At 34.1% G+C, this 12,964-nt stretch overlaps 2 protein-coding genes and 1 long non-coding RNA gene across 11 annotated transcripts in view; 1 reads left to right on the forward strand and 2 right to left on the reverse strand.

Annotated features, from left to right (window-relative positions):
* LOC128249788 (uncharacterized) overlaps positions 1 to 4,157 on the reverse strand; it is a 4,978-nt gene extending 821 nt beyond the window's left edge. The window contains exons 1-4 of the mRNA XM_052974288.1: positions 4,001 to 4,157; positions 2,735 to 2,834; positions 1,614 to 1,702; positions 414 to 540 (exon numbers count right to left, since the gene is read on the reverse strand). Coding sequence (XP_052830248.1) covers positions 443 to 540; positions 1,614 to 1,702; positions 2,735 to 2,834; positions 4,001 to 4,040 — 327 coding nt within the window. The 5' untranslated portion in view covers positions 4,041 to 4,157 and the 3' untranslated portion in view covers positions 414 to 442. The remainder of the gene's footprint in view (positions 1 to 413; positions 541 to 1,613; positions 1,703 to 2,734; positions 2,835 to 4,000) is intronic.
* The window catches only part of LOC128249792 (uncharacterized), a 32,124-nt gene that overhangs the window by 10,905 nt on the left and 8,255 nt on the right, over positions 1 to 12,964 (forward strand). Inside the window, exons 1-2 of one of the 8 annotated variants that reach the window (XR_008265889.1) lie at positions 2,567 to 3,337; positions 5,449 to 5,627. The exons of 2 other annotated variants lie outside the window; for them this stretch is intronic. This is a non-coding gene — a long non-coding RNA (uncharacterized LOC128249792). Of the gene's footprint in view, positions 1 to 2,566; positions 3,338 to 5,448; positions 5,628 to 11,186; positions 11,232 to 12,273; positions 12,368 to 12,403; positions 12,706 to 12,964 lie in introns of those variants that run through there. 5 more of the 8 variants (XR_008265896.1, XR_008265891.1, XR_008265895.1 and 2 more) reach the window with 5 other exon arrangements.
* LOC128249786 (uncharacterized) lies at positions 7,156 to 11,009 on the reverse strand. 2 transcript variants are annotated; one of them, XR_008265883.1, is made up of 5 exons: positions 10,895 to 11,009; positions 10,446 to 10,545; positions 9,817 to 9,862; positions 8,371 to 8,492; positions 7,156 to 7,396 (listed from the first exon to the last, which is right to left on the reverse strand). XR_008265883.1 is itself a non-coding variant. In XM_052974285.1 (5 exons), exons 1-4 carry the CDS (start codon positions 10,980 to 10,982, stop codon positions 8,398 to 8,400), a joined length of 372 nt encoding a protein of 123 aa, XP_052830245.1. In that variant the 5' UTR covers positions 10,983 to 11,009; the 3' UTR covers positions 7,156 to 7,396; positions 8,371 to 8,397. The 2 variants fall into 2 exon arrangements, 1 of the variants encoding a protein (XP_052830245.1); XM_052974285.1 differs by having other exon boundaries at positions 9,817 to 9,905.

The following is a 12,964-nucleotide window of genomic DNA, read 5'->3' on the forward strand; positions in this document are numbered from 1 at the left end:
TGTGTGTGTGTGTGTGTGTGTGTGTGTGTGTGTGTGTGTGTGTGTGTGTGTGTGTGTATGTGTGCATGTATGCCTGCATATGTGAGTACAGGATGTCAAACATTAGATATTTAATGCATTCCGTTCAATTACGTATTTTGTATATTCAACGTAATTTTGAAGGAACGAAATATATCAAACATGAATGAGACACGGATATGTATCATTATAGTTGTATCTCCATTTCATTACACTGAAATAAATTAGGTAATTTTGAAAAGATAGCAGAGGTCGCAGTGGATACACCAGAGATGATGTGTCAGAAGTTGTATTTGTGACGTAAATAGTGTCTTCATATCATTTTGTTATGGCAAACAGATTTAAGTACAAAAAATACAAAATATCAGAAAGTAAATTAAATTAAGTCTTCTTACATCAAATGCCAGTTTGAATTATTATCCCATCACACCCCTGTGAAGGTAACGAGTATCATCAATATAAGTAGTGAGCTTTCAACAATTTTTGCGTGACTTGAGGAGGAGACACCCATCCTCACACCATCTGCAATATATGAAATTCATGCTCAGTTAAATGTTACGTTACAAGAGTCACAAAAAGCCTAGAATTATCATGCGGCGAGCGTTTATTGGTGATACATTCTATACAGTATTCTATTTTGTCGGCATCGAAATCTGTCTTACGCATTAAAAGAAAGAAACCCAATAAGTTTCTTAGCTTTCATTACATCGGGATATTCCGACAGACACAAGCAGGTTAGGAGAGCTTAGATCAGAGGATTTAGTAGCGTATTTGTGAGCGGCATCAGAGCATTTCTATCCGTAGAGGAAAGAGCAAGTTGAAAAGACAAAGAAAGAAAAAATCACACTTCCGACAACCGTTTAGAACATATACCTGTGCATCTGCAGCATCAGCAGGGACCCCAATGTGTAAACGATACACCATCGATTGTATATTTTCTGTTTGCTCTGTCGGAAGATATTTTGTGTCATTTATGTGAAGAGATAGTCACTCAGAAGTAATCCTTGCTAGGATGAAGTGTAAACCAGATAATTGTAGGTGTCGTAACTTAGCTAGTGTATTGAGCAGATTGTTGATTATAAGTGCTATTGGCTGTTTGGCACAAGGATGTTCTGTATTAAAGTAAGGATATTAACTAAGGCTATTAACTAACGTTGTTTGGTGTGTTTAGGGAGAGTTATGATTCTATTATTAACATACTCACAGTTTCAAATCCACTCCTTTATTATTAGTCAATTGGATAAATATCAAAATATCTAATCGATTGTTTTAACGAACTAAATTTAAAGTCACCGAATATGATGCAAATAGCAACGAAAAAATTCGACAAACAATAACAAAGAAAACGTCTTACTGTTTAACCAAATTAAACAAACAATCGATTAGTTAGTTGGGTATTTAACCAACTGACTAATGAATAATGTAGTGGAATTGAACCAGAACGTTAGTTAATAATATTGCTATTATCACTCTCCCTAGGCATCACAAAATTCATTCCAACACACGAATTCACATTACGAATCTTGCAAACCAGATACAAGAAAGAAGTTTCATATGTCTTCAAATAATATTGAAAAACTTTGAAAGCATCTCACCATTGCAATTCCTTACATAGTAGTTGTGGTAGATATTTCTGCACTGCAAGAACAGGGTGAGGAAACATTTTTCTAGTATGAGCAAGCGACTGAAAATGCAAAAAAAAAAAAAAAGAAAACAGAAAAGAAAAGAATATACTGTGAAAAATAATGAAATTAGATTGCATTATTTCGGAATAAGTTATGTACGGAAATATAGTCACGGGTAATATATTAAATTGCATTCCATTATTGAAATCGATTATATTTGAATATGAATAATTTGAAGTCAAAATGCGCTATAATAAATTAATCATGATTTTTCATAAATTAACTTCTAATGCCACATAAAATGTCATAGGGCGCCAGAGTTCTTATTTGAAAGCACATGTTTTGACATAAGAAATTATTTTCAGTCGTACAAAAAAAACCTTTTGTTTGCTCGCATTTGCAACGAAATCGCACTCGTTAAAGCATCCTTGCGTGTTTGAATGGTTGAGAAATGCTTGTTAAAACAATGATAGCTGGACTCTTAAGTCTGTTAAAGTTTTACATTGGATTCTGTCATTAGCTATAAATAGAGAGGAAAAAAGAATTTGATCGATCATCGCCCCATAATATCGAAAATGTATATGCTCCTTCCGTGTTCTGTTACTTACGTGTTTGGATTTCACATTATCAGAACAATATAAAAATACCAAATATAAAAATGATAAACTCGATCAAATTCTGTTTTCCTCTCTATTTATAGCTAATGACAAAATCCAATGTAAAACTTTAACAGACTTAAGAGTCCAGCTATCATTGTTTTAACAAGCCTTTCTCAACCATTCAAACACGCAAGGATGCTTTAACGAGTGCGATTTCGTTGCAAATGCGAGCAAACAAAAGGTTTTTTGTGTACGGCTGAAAATAATTTCTTATGTCAAACCATGTGCTTTCAAATAAGAACTCTAGCGCCCTATGACATTTTATGTGGCATTAGAAGTTAATTTATGAAAATCATGATTAATTTCTGGTTTTATTTCAAAAGATAAACAAATATTTTCAATGAAAATGTGATGAAACCATGCATTGCTAATCTAAATGATTAAGCGAAACATAGATGAGAACAGAAATAATAGCTAGAAATATATTCATACTTGCAATAGTGTCTATCAACTTTATGTGTAGGATACATATCCCAGGCAATCTGGCAATACTCTTGGCCGATTACATCACAAGATTTTATCGAGAAAACACCTAGAAATATGGCATTTTATATAAAAAATGACATGTTATAGTTTGGGGTAATATAAATCGTTCAGAATATGTTAAAAGCACTGAAAGTAAGCCACCCGTGGCAGACTATTGTAGTTAAGTTTATTCTAATAAACCAATTAATTTATAAGACTATGGCACACAATTTCCGGGTCATATCACTTTCAATGTATCTCTCCCCTGTCTCATTCTCTCTTTATGTCTGTCTTTCTCTCGCTATGCACGCACACACACACACACACACACACACACACACACACACATACACACACACACACACAATCACACACACACACATACACACACACATACATATATATATGTGTTTGGATTTCCAATATTTGTGCGCGTTTGTCTAGAGCTAAGTTTGGAGCGTTGATATGGTCACGTCTTTTATCTGGATGTTTACAACATCAGGACTTTAGCCCACATGAATCAATGCAGGATTGCATCTAAGGACTTATAGTCGTATTTCTACAACATTGGTAAGTTGAACTGAACATTTATGCTTCTTTTTTTATTCTCTCTCTTCATCTCCTTATTCCTTTACTCTTGTTCTCTATGTCGTCATTTCGTTAATCTATACCCTCCTCATTTTCCCTATTTGTCTATAATGTGAGATATCTCAGAAACAGCTGTAAGACTTTGAATTTCGTCCAATAATAATAATATATATCCTGCGATGTTTGCCTCCCCATAACATTTGTTGTCATTTTAACAATTTAACATTTTAACAATATATATATATATATATATATATATATATAATGCACCTTATAAATGAATCATGCATAATGAAGCACATCAGATCAATAGCTACTTCGAAGATAATGGAGTGAAGAACAGATTAGCAGAGGAAGAATGACTTCACCAGCGTGTGTGATTTGATTAACACATAACTGTATAAAACAATTAACGCCTATTTTTGATTAATTTCGATAAAACTCTGAGATATATTTAAAGGCCTACATATGAATGTGTGCATATTCATATATGCATGTTTGCATATATGCAAGAAATAAGGAAGGAAGAGAGAAGAACGGATAAAGGAGAGAAGCAATTTTTATAGAGACATAGAAATGAAATACCTTTTCCTTTTAAATATGAATTTTGATGATGGTGAAAAGCTTTATCTCATAGATATTTACCTGTAATGAGTGCAGCGATAAGTATATAATTTATCATCATGGCTAAATCGTGATTATCTGAAAGTCTTGCCCTGTACGTTTGCGAAGATATAAACGTGCTTTATGTTAATGGATCTGAAGACACAGATGTTGTCGATATAATATGTTGCCTTATTGTGACATTCTAAATTATTTGTATTTTTACGACTCATTTTAAATATTGTGTTCTATTTTAAATGTATGTTGTTACGATGTAAACGACATATTTTCCCCATTTCGAAGTAGAGTGGAAAGAATGCCAACATTTTCATTCTATGTCTATGGTTACCAAGTTCATTGGTACGCACGCACGGAAGCATGCAAAACGCGGTTCTTTCCTTGGCGTATACAGTAGCGCACGTAATTTCCTATAAGAGGCAAATCTGCTTGAGTATATGTGAGTCTGTGTATAATGAATCAGTTTGTCAAATCATGTTTATGAATGATTAAGAAGTAACATTACTAATCATATACAAGAGAGAGAAAAATTTAGTATTTACCCCATAGTCACAATTTGTTGTTGTTGGCACTCTGTCGCTTACGACGTCATGGGTTCCAGTTGATCCGATCAACGGAACAGCCTGCTCGTGAAATTAACGTGCAAGTGGCTGAGCACTCCACAAACACGTGTACTCTTAACGTAGTTCTCGGGGAAAATTCAGCGTGACATAGTATGACAAGGCTGACCCTTTGAATTGCAGGCACAACAGAAACAGGAAGTAAGAATGAGAGAAAGTTGTGGTGAAAGAGTACAGCAGGGTTCGCCACCATCTCTTGCCAGAGCCTCGTGGAGCTTTAGGTGTTTTCGCTCAATAAATACTCACAATGCCCGGTCTGAGAATCGAAACCGCGATCCTATGACCGCGAGTCCGCTGCCCTAATCACTGGGCCATTGCGCCTCCATATAGTATCAATGCCCATACAAGGAACACAAGTATGTGTACGTCAAGTTTCTCTTAAAAAGAGATGTCGAAGAAGCCATTGCAGAATAAGTTGAAATTTATTACGAAGAAATTAAAATTAGAATTCAAAGAATTCATATTCCAATAAAATAAATATAATCACAACCTTGATTTGATGGAAAACTTAATCCAAAAGAAATGCTGGACTGAATTACGGACAACTTATGTAGAATAAGACCATCATCATGGTAAATTATAGCTGCCAATGTTTAATTCAGATATCATTAATTCAAGATTAAGCATTTGTTCTGTATAATTCCTGATGTGAAAACATGTGTCGAAAGAAGGTGTAGTTATATTAGGGAATGGACATATTTTTGCCAATTAACTCCACGCGCTATGTGATTGCTCTTTAATTCATCATCATTATTATTCTTATTTTGGTTCCTTTGTCTGAAATCTTTCGTCACACATCCTTTGATCTCTTCAGTGACACTCCATATGCGTATCTTCCTCTTCTATTCACAGCATTCGGACTTGCAGGTGGACAGATAAAAAGCTGACCAAATCTTTATGTATCCACCCTGAAAACGGAGCCCGAATATATTCAATGTTTATTTGCTTCCATTATTGTTTGCATTTTCTCGTGAACTGCATTTGCCAACACTATGAAGTACCTTGGGGACTCAGAAACAGCTGTCAAACTTGTAATATCATATCTTCACACCTTTATTTTTTAGCAAGTTTTATTCTGTGCCAGTTTGCTGTGATAAATTTAATGTATCTATATTTTCATTAATACTTGAATAGTCATCGTGTGACAATTTTCAGTCGTTGCTTTCTCATCATTTACATGAATATAAATCTTGTACATCATGCCTAAGTACTTTTATTTGCATTACTATTTCCATATTTACACCCCCAACACACAAACAGACATACACCACCCCCCACACACATAATTGCAGAAATTAGAGCCGACAAGGAGTACGGTTGGACAGTTATTTTTTGAGCACTACAATTGTTTCTACTCAACGTGGTTCTCCGAAAATACAGGTATTTGTTTATGCAGTTGTTCGTTAGCATAATGAGGTCCAGTTGCGCTTCCTCAGGTGATATTGAAATGTTGTCTCCGTGAGTTTAAAATCTTCAGTTTCAAGGCAATCCCATCCGTCCATCTTGGTTGGAATTTTGTAGCATTTGGTAGATTCATCTTGTCTGATGCCAGAGTGTGTTTGTTGGACTGGTACCAATGGTAGTGGATGGATGATTTGGTACCGGCTGACGGCTGACATGTTCTTCGTGGTTGGCTACTAATGTGGATGTTATTAGCTGACTTTCAGTATTGAGTGGTTGGGTACATACACACATATAGATTAACGCATACCCTATCTCATACACACAATCCCATATATATATATGGCTCTATAAACACAGTGATACGCTCTTATATATATATATATATATATTTATATATATACATATACATACATACATACATACATTCACGCACACATACATATGTACTAGTAGTTAGACACCCGTATATATATGCATGTACATACGTATACATATGTATACACATATAGATACACCGATCAACATATAGATACACCGATCAACATATACACTCATTCACTTATATACACACTTGTATCCACTTATATATGCATATATATGCATATATATACATATATAAGCATATATCTCTTTCTCTATGCATCTACGCTTCACTTCTAAGCACTGCTATAGTCAACAGAAGTGAGCAAGAATGTTATAACTTAGTGTACTTGCATGACAAAGTTCAAGATTAATCTGTACCAAGTGGCTTCATTGTGCGTACACTAGCTCTGTTACCATAGCAACATCTATGATTCTTTTTGATATATATATATATATATATATATGTGTGTGTGTGTGTGTGCATGTGTGTGTGTGTGTGTTTGTGTGTGTGTGTGTGTGTGTGTGTGTGTGTGTGTGTGTGTGTGTGTGTGTGTGTGTGTGTGTGTGTGTATGTGTGTGTGTAACTTGGAAAACAGACATGTTATAGAGATAGGCAATAATTTCTTAGTGCTAATCTTTACCCAATCACTTACGTCGAATGAAGGGTTTCAGAATCAGTATGTATGTATGTATGTATGTATGTATGTATGTATGTATGTTCATTTTTGCAATTTTGTATTAGCATTTCAGTAGAAGCAAAGAATAAGTCAATGAATAAAATGTGAACACATATTAAGATTTTGAAGAGGACATATTTATTCAATTAAACCTCAAAATTTTATGATGATGAAAAAAAAAAAAAAGGCTAGCGGGATATGCAAACCCTGGGACACATTTACAGAAAAATATCCAAGACAGCAAATGACAAATATTGCATTATAATGAAATATATTTTTTATTTCTATATGGTTTCTGATTAAGTGTCACAGAAACTCAAAGTTTTAAAAATACTGCTTGCTTAAAGGATATTCACCTGTAAGAAAAAGACAGAATATTAATTTTTGTATTTGTATTGAATGATTTTGTTGTTACTTTGAGATACTATGTCTGTTTCTACACTCCAATGTTATTGTTTGGTTATGCATTGACATTAAAGTCGGTAATGTCACATTTGTACAGATATATCACAATAGTTAATACAGTGATGTAAGTATTCCCATTTTGTGTACCACTGCTCGGTATATGGTGTATTATGTCTTGCGCAGTCGTTACCGTAGTTTTTCGGTTACAGATACTCTTATCTTGTGAATTCATAAAATTAATGTTTGAAATTGGGGAGGGAGAAAATGAATTTTAGTGAAATGCGTTATCAGTACCATTCACTCGAGAATATTGATTAATACGTTGTTTCATTTACACCGAAATGATAAAAATCAATGATGGTTTCGTAAAACATGAGAAGAAATTAAGAAAACCGTTTTGTCTCTTGCTTTAATGGCAGTGAAAATACACTACACAGTAGTACAGATATAATAAGATAATAATATTATTTTTATGTGAGCTTGTATCATAGATGTAGTAATGAAGCTATTGCATTATACTGACTGGATGTCATTGTACCCATGCATTACCGTAGACCGGATACTTCAGTGTATATTAAATAGATGTGGAATGACTATTGTAAACATCAGGAGAGATATTATGAACATCCGGATTTATTGTGGAACCGCAGTTCTGATGCACCACAAATACTTATTACCTATATCATTGATATTTGAATATTATTCTCATATAATATGTTGAATTACACTGACTCTTATATCGTACAAGATCTTTCTTTGAGAGTTGTATGATAGCGTTAATGAATCAGTGATACGGCAACAGAAATAATTGACCTGCTGAGCTAGTTCTCAATGAAGATTGCTGACAAATTATCAATATCAAAATGAATAAAACAAAAGAAATAATACTGATACAAATCTACTAAATTATTATAAACCTTCTTACATGGATGTCAGTTGAATTTCTATACCATCACAACAACGTGGTCATAAGTACCAATAATGTGCTAATTCTGCTAATATAGTCTGAGCGATCTACGTTGGATGCAGATTTGTGAGCTCCCTGAGCTGAAACACAACAAATTTTATTGTAGTAATTTGTTGAATGCAAAAAATACATAACACATGAAACAGAATGACACGGATAAGCAAGTAAAAATATGAGAATTGTTCCAACTAATTCTCTTAATATATTTTGTAATCCTCTATTTTCAATGCATACATTTGCGAAATGAATATCAGTGTTAATCGTTTCTGTTATATCGAATTAAGAGCATGATGTGCAATTGGGTAAATTGCATAATCATAAATGCATATTTAAAGATTCTTAGTAAGTCTTAGTTTTATACATCTATTAATCTACGCGCGCGCACACATTCACATACAAACATATATCTGTATTTATATATATACACATACAAGCGCACAAACACACACATATATGTATGTATATATGTTTGTGTGTTTATATATATATATATATATATATGTGTGTGTGTGTGTGTGTGTGTGTGTGTGTGTGTGTGTGTGTGTGTGTGTATGCATCATTCACCATCTAAATATGTATGCATGTCTTCATATACCTATCTATCACATATGTACGTGTGTGTGTATCTAACTACATGTTTATGCATACATATACATAAATACACATACACACACACACACACACATATATATATATATACATAGGCGCAGAAGTGGCTGTATGGTAAGCAGCTTGCATACCAAAAACATCAAATATATATGTATGTATGTGTCTGTGTTTTCACCCCAACATCACTTGACAACCGATGCTTTTGCGTTTACTTCCTCGTTACCCAGTGGTTCGGCCAAAGAGACGACAGTGTAAGTACTGTGGTCAATTTGCTCGACTAAAAACGGGCTCCAGTATGGCCGCAGTCAAATGACTGAAACAAGTATAAGAGTAATATATATATATATATATATATATATATATGTAGTAACGTTCGTAGCCATTTCGTCATGGTTGTTCCATTTGAATGCACTTTACTGCAATACTGAGAGGTCATCTTCTCTAGCTGGTTAACGATGCACCGCCGCATCCGATATATTGAGCCTGCGCATCGTTAACCAGCAACAGAAGATTTCTTCTTGAAGTTCAACCAATCACAGTAAAGTCAGTTCGAACCCAACAGGCAAGTTTCTTTCAAGACAGTATGTCTTCCCGATGTCTCTCAAAATGGAGACGCATGCGAAAGCGAAATTCAGTATGACTTATATTTACAAATAACTCAGAATTTTATTAATATTCACTTAATTGAAATTAAATTAATCGTATAGGAACACACAGCATAAAATAAATTAAATTTATTCTTGTAAGTAAAACTAGAAAATGAATAAAATATGCAACTTAAAATATATAACTTACATTTGCACTTCTTTCTATAGAGGTCTCGAAAATAGAATTGACACTGCTGGAAAATGTCGTTAAAACAATTTTGAAATAGAATAAGGCGCCTACAAAATTGGAATATAATGTTATATGAAATTACTAATATTCAGCAGCAGTACGTTTTAGGTTTTTTCTTTTCCAAATGTCTAATCTGTGGAGTGTATATGAAAATAATAATGATGACGCCAACGGTAATAATAATAATAATAATAATAATAATAATAATAATAATAATAATAATAATAATAATAATAATAATAACAACAACAATAATAATAATTGGCCGAGTCGGAGACTTGCAAAATCCCTAGGATTTCTCAATCGAAATAGATCAGGTGCGAGAGTATAACATATCGAACCTGGTGGTACTGGACATGATGCACCACATGTGCTATATATTTGATGGTGCAAGCTTCTTTAGCGCACTAATAGTCAATTTTCGAAAAATATTGTGAGCAATGACGAAAAATTCATCACGGATGTATAAAACTTGTTTAAGAAAAATAAACGAAACTAAATTGAAAATAAACACACGAATATATATGAAAATCGAATAAGTATTGAGAGTTGTAATAGCAGTAATAGTCACAAAATTGTATTTATACCTGCAATAGTCTTCATCTTTCTTACGTATAGGAAATGTTTTTAAAGCAGTCCTGCATAATTTTACGGCTGTGTTGTCGCAAAATTTTACTGTAGTAGCACCTGCAAATAAGTAACACTCCATACTGTCAAATGAGAGACCTAATATGCTTAGAACACTGAAAGTGTTTTAAGCAGTCTTAAATATACTCTGAATTTTCGCTAGGAATCGACAACTGGGATAATATGTAGCAAGATATTGGTAGCTATACATATTTTATATTTTGTGAATGAAAAATGATGGCCGTTGTGGAATAACGGAAATCAGTGCCTAGATGTACTGCAAGGCGTTACGAGGACAGAAATGGACATGAGGGTCAAAATCTCGAAAGAATATAAGAGAAGAATTAGAAAAGTCCAAGAAAAATATTAATTCTATTGTTAAACACGCACTCTTCATAGAGCTACATACCGGCAATGAGAACAGAGATCAAAATAATCGTTTTCATGTTGAATACACCTGTATATGTGAATACCTTGTGATGCAATTGTATTGACATAGAGGCTAACCTATATAACTAAGTAACAGATGCTTTCAATTTGTAAATAATGTATGACGTGTGAAATATGATGACATTCTTATCGCTCCCGTATATTATAAGTATCACTTAAAAAATAAATTTTCCACATCTCTGGATGAATGAAAAAAATTTTTTTATCATGATATGATTCATATATAAATTTAAATGTTTATTGTTTTTAAAATCTACATTCGCGAGCTGGTGTATGTATTGGTAGATTTTCCATACGTAAGTGTATATATATATATATATGTCTTACAAACATTAGCTCGTAGACACACATGTACACACAGAATTATATATTTATGGAGACACAAAGAAGGAAAATTCATAGTGCCATCCGGACTCCCGACTGCGCTGTGAACGTTAATTAATCTTTTCTTCCATTCTTTGCGCCACATAGGCTCAACTCACCCCTCTCTTCATCTGAAACCAACCTCACCTCCTCTCTTCATTTGACACCAATCATACAACACTCCACACATACTAGCACTGACCACTCCGCAGCACCCACACCACACACCGTCATCCAGACATCGACACACAATCTTCTATGGCGTCACAACACAAGACGTGACTTGGAAAGCTGGAACGGCAACTACGAAACGGTGACCAGCAGGAGCAGGGTGGTCTTTGATTGTGTCTCTACTAGGGTTGCGTTGCGCCGCGTCAGATCACCGAAAAGTGACTTAGGCTCAATCCAGACAGCGATGTAAAGCAGTCGCAGACTGTGGTCGAACTACGACTGGAGAGGATTGCTGCTGGAAGACCATCTGCGCGGCAATAGGATTCAGCACCTTACCCTACTTTCACAAAACACAGAAGGGGTTGTTGTAGTATTCTAGGATTTCACCAGCCCCGATTGTGAACTTACGATTTCTCTGATTGTACTCCAATGGATAACTACGGCTTTGATCCACTTATGTACAATAGGAAGTGCAAGTTTTTTGGCCGAGGCCAAGTGGGTACGAAAGGGTCTCCTCAGGGACAGAGTGAGGATGGAATGATCCAGGTTCCGAAGCTGTCTTGAAACTGTGGTCGAAGCAAAGTGTGGTTATTATGAGGATGTTATGAACCATAATCGAGCTGATATTTGTATTTCATTTGTTTTAAACATATTTTTTGTTGTGATATTCTTTTTTAACGCTGTCAAAGTTAACCCGACCACCCGATATATATATATATATATATATATATATATATATATATATATATATATATATATATATATACGTATATATTTCTTCTGCTTTCGGAAAACCAATAAAATACGAGGATGGGTGGAACATTATATTATATCATGACAAAAATAGTCTGATTCGGATTAAGCTACATTTGTACCTTCCATCATTCGTCATTTTGAAGTAAATACTTTATTACTTACTTGGATTATTCGTTTTCCGTAGTCCTTATATTTTTTAGGTTATTCTTCAATCTGTCAGGAATTTCCTTAAGTTATTCTGCTTCCATCAGACTATCTGTCGTCTGAATTACCTATCTGTTGATCTTATATCTAATGACTAGACTACTACCCTTAACAATCGATCAACTAATTGCACTATTTATTTATTATCGCGGCCATTTACAAGTTTGAGAAAATTCGTTGTATTGTTGCTATCGTTTTACAGTCGTAGATTTAATATTTTTTTGTTTATTAAATCCTCGCAGATGGTTTTCATCTCTACGCAAGTCTTACTGGATGGTAACGTAAAAGAATCTATCATAAACACCGATTTTATTGCTTTTGTTTTCTAATGATGTTTCCCATTTATTATTATCATCTAGTGTTGTTCCACTAGGATTGTTGATATTCCGCCCCACCAAATATTCATGCTTCATGGTTCAGATTTTTTCTATGTAAATATAAAGAACCACGTCGTGTACACACACACACACACACACACACACACACACACACACACACACATATATATACATATATTATACATAAATACATATAT

The sequence above is a fragment of the Octopus bimaculoides genome, chromosome 18 (genome assembly GCF_001194135.2).
Source record: "Octopus bimaculoides isolate UCB-OBI-ISO-001 chromosome 18, ASM119413v2, whole genome shotgun sequence".
Classification (NCBI taxonomy): Eukaryota; Metazoa; Mollusca; class Cephalopoda; order Octopoda; family Octopodidae; genus Octopus; species Octopus bimaculoides.

Bases quoted from the DNA above. Each gene is read 5' to 3' on its own strand.
- LOC128249786 (XM_052974285.1), bottom strand. From the start codon at position 10,982: ATGTCAATACAATTGCATCACAAGGTATTCACATATACAGGTGTATTC. The intron at 10,546-10,894 runs GTATGTAGCTCT...ACTTATTTGCAG, and splicing joins GATCTCTGTTCTCATTGCCG to GTGCTACTACAGTAAAATTT. The intron at 8,493-9,816 runs GTAAGTTATATA...GTTGTGTTTCAG, and splicing joins CTATAGAAAGAAGTGCAAAT to CTCAGGGAGCTCACAAATCT.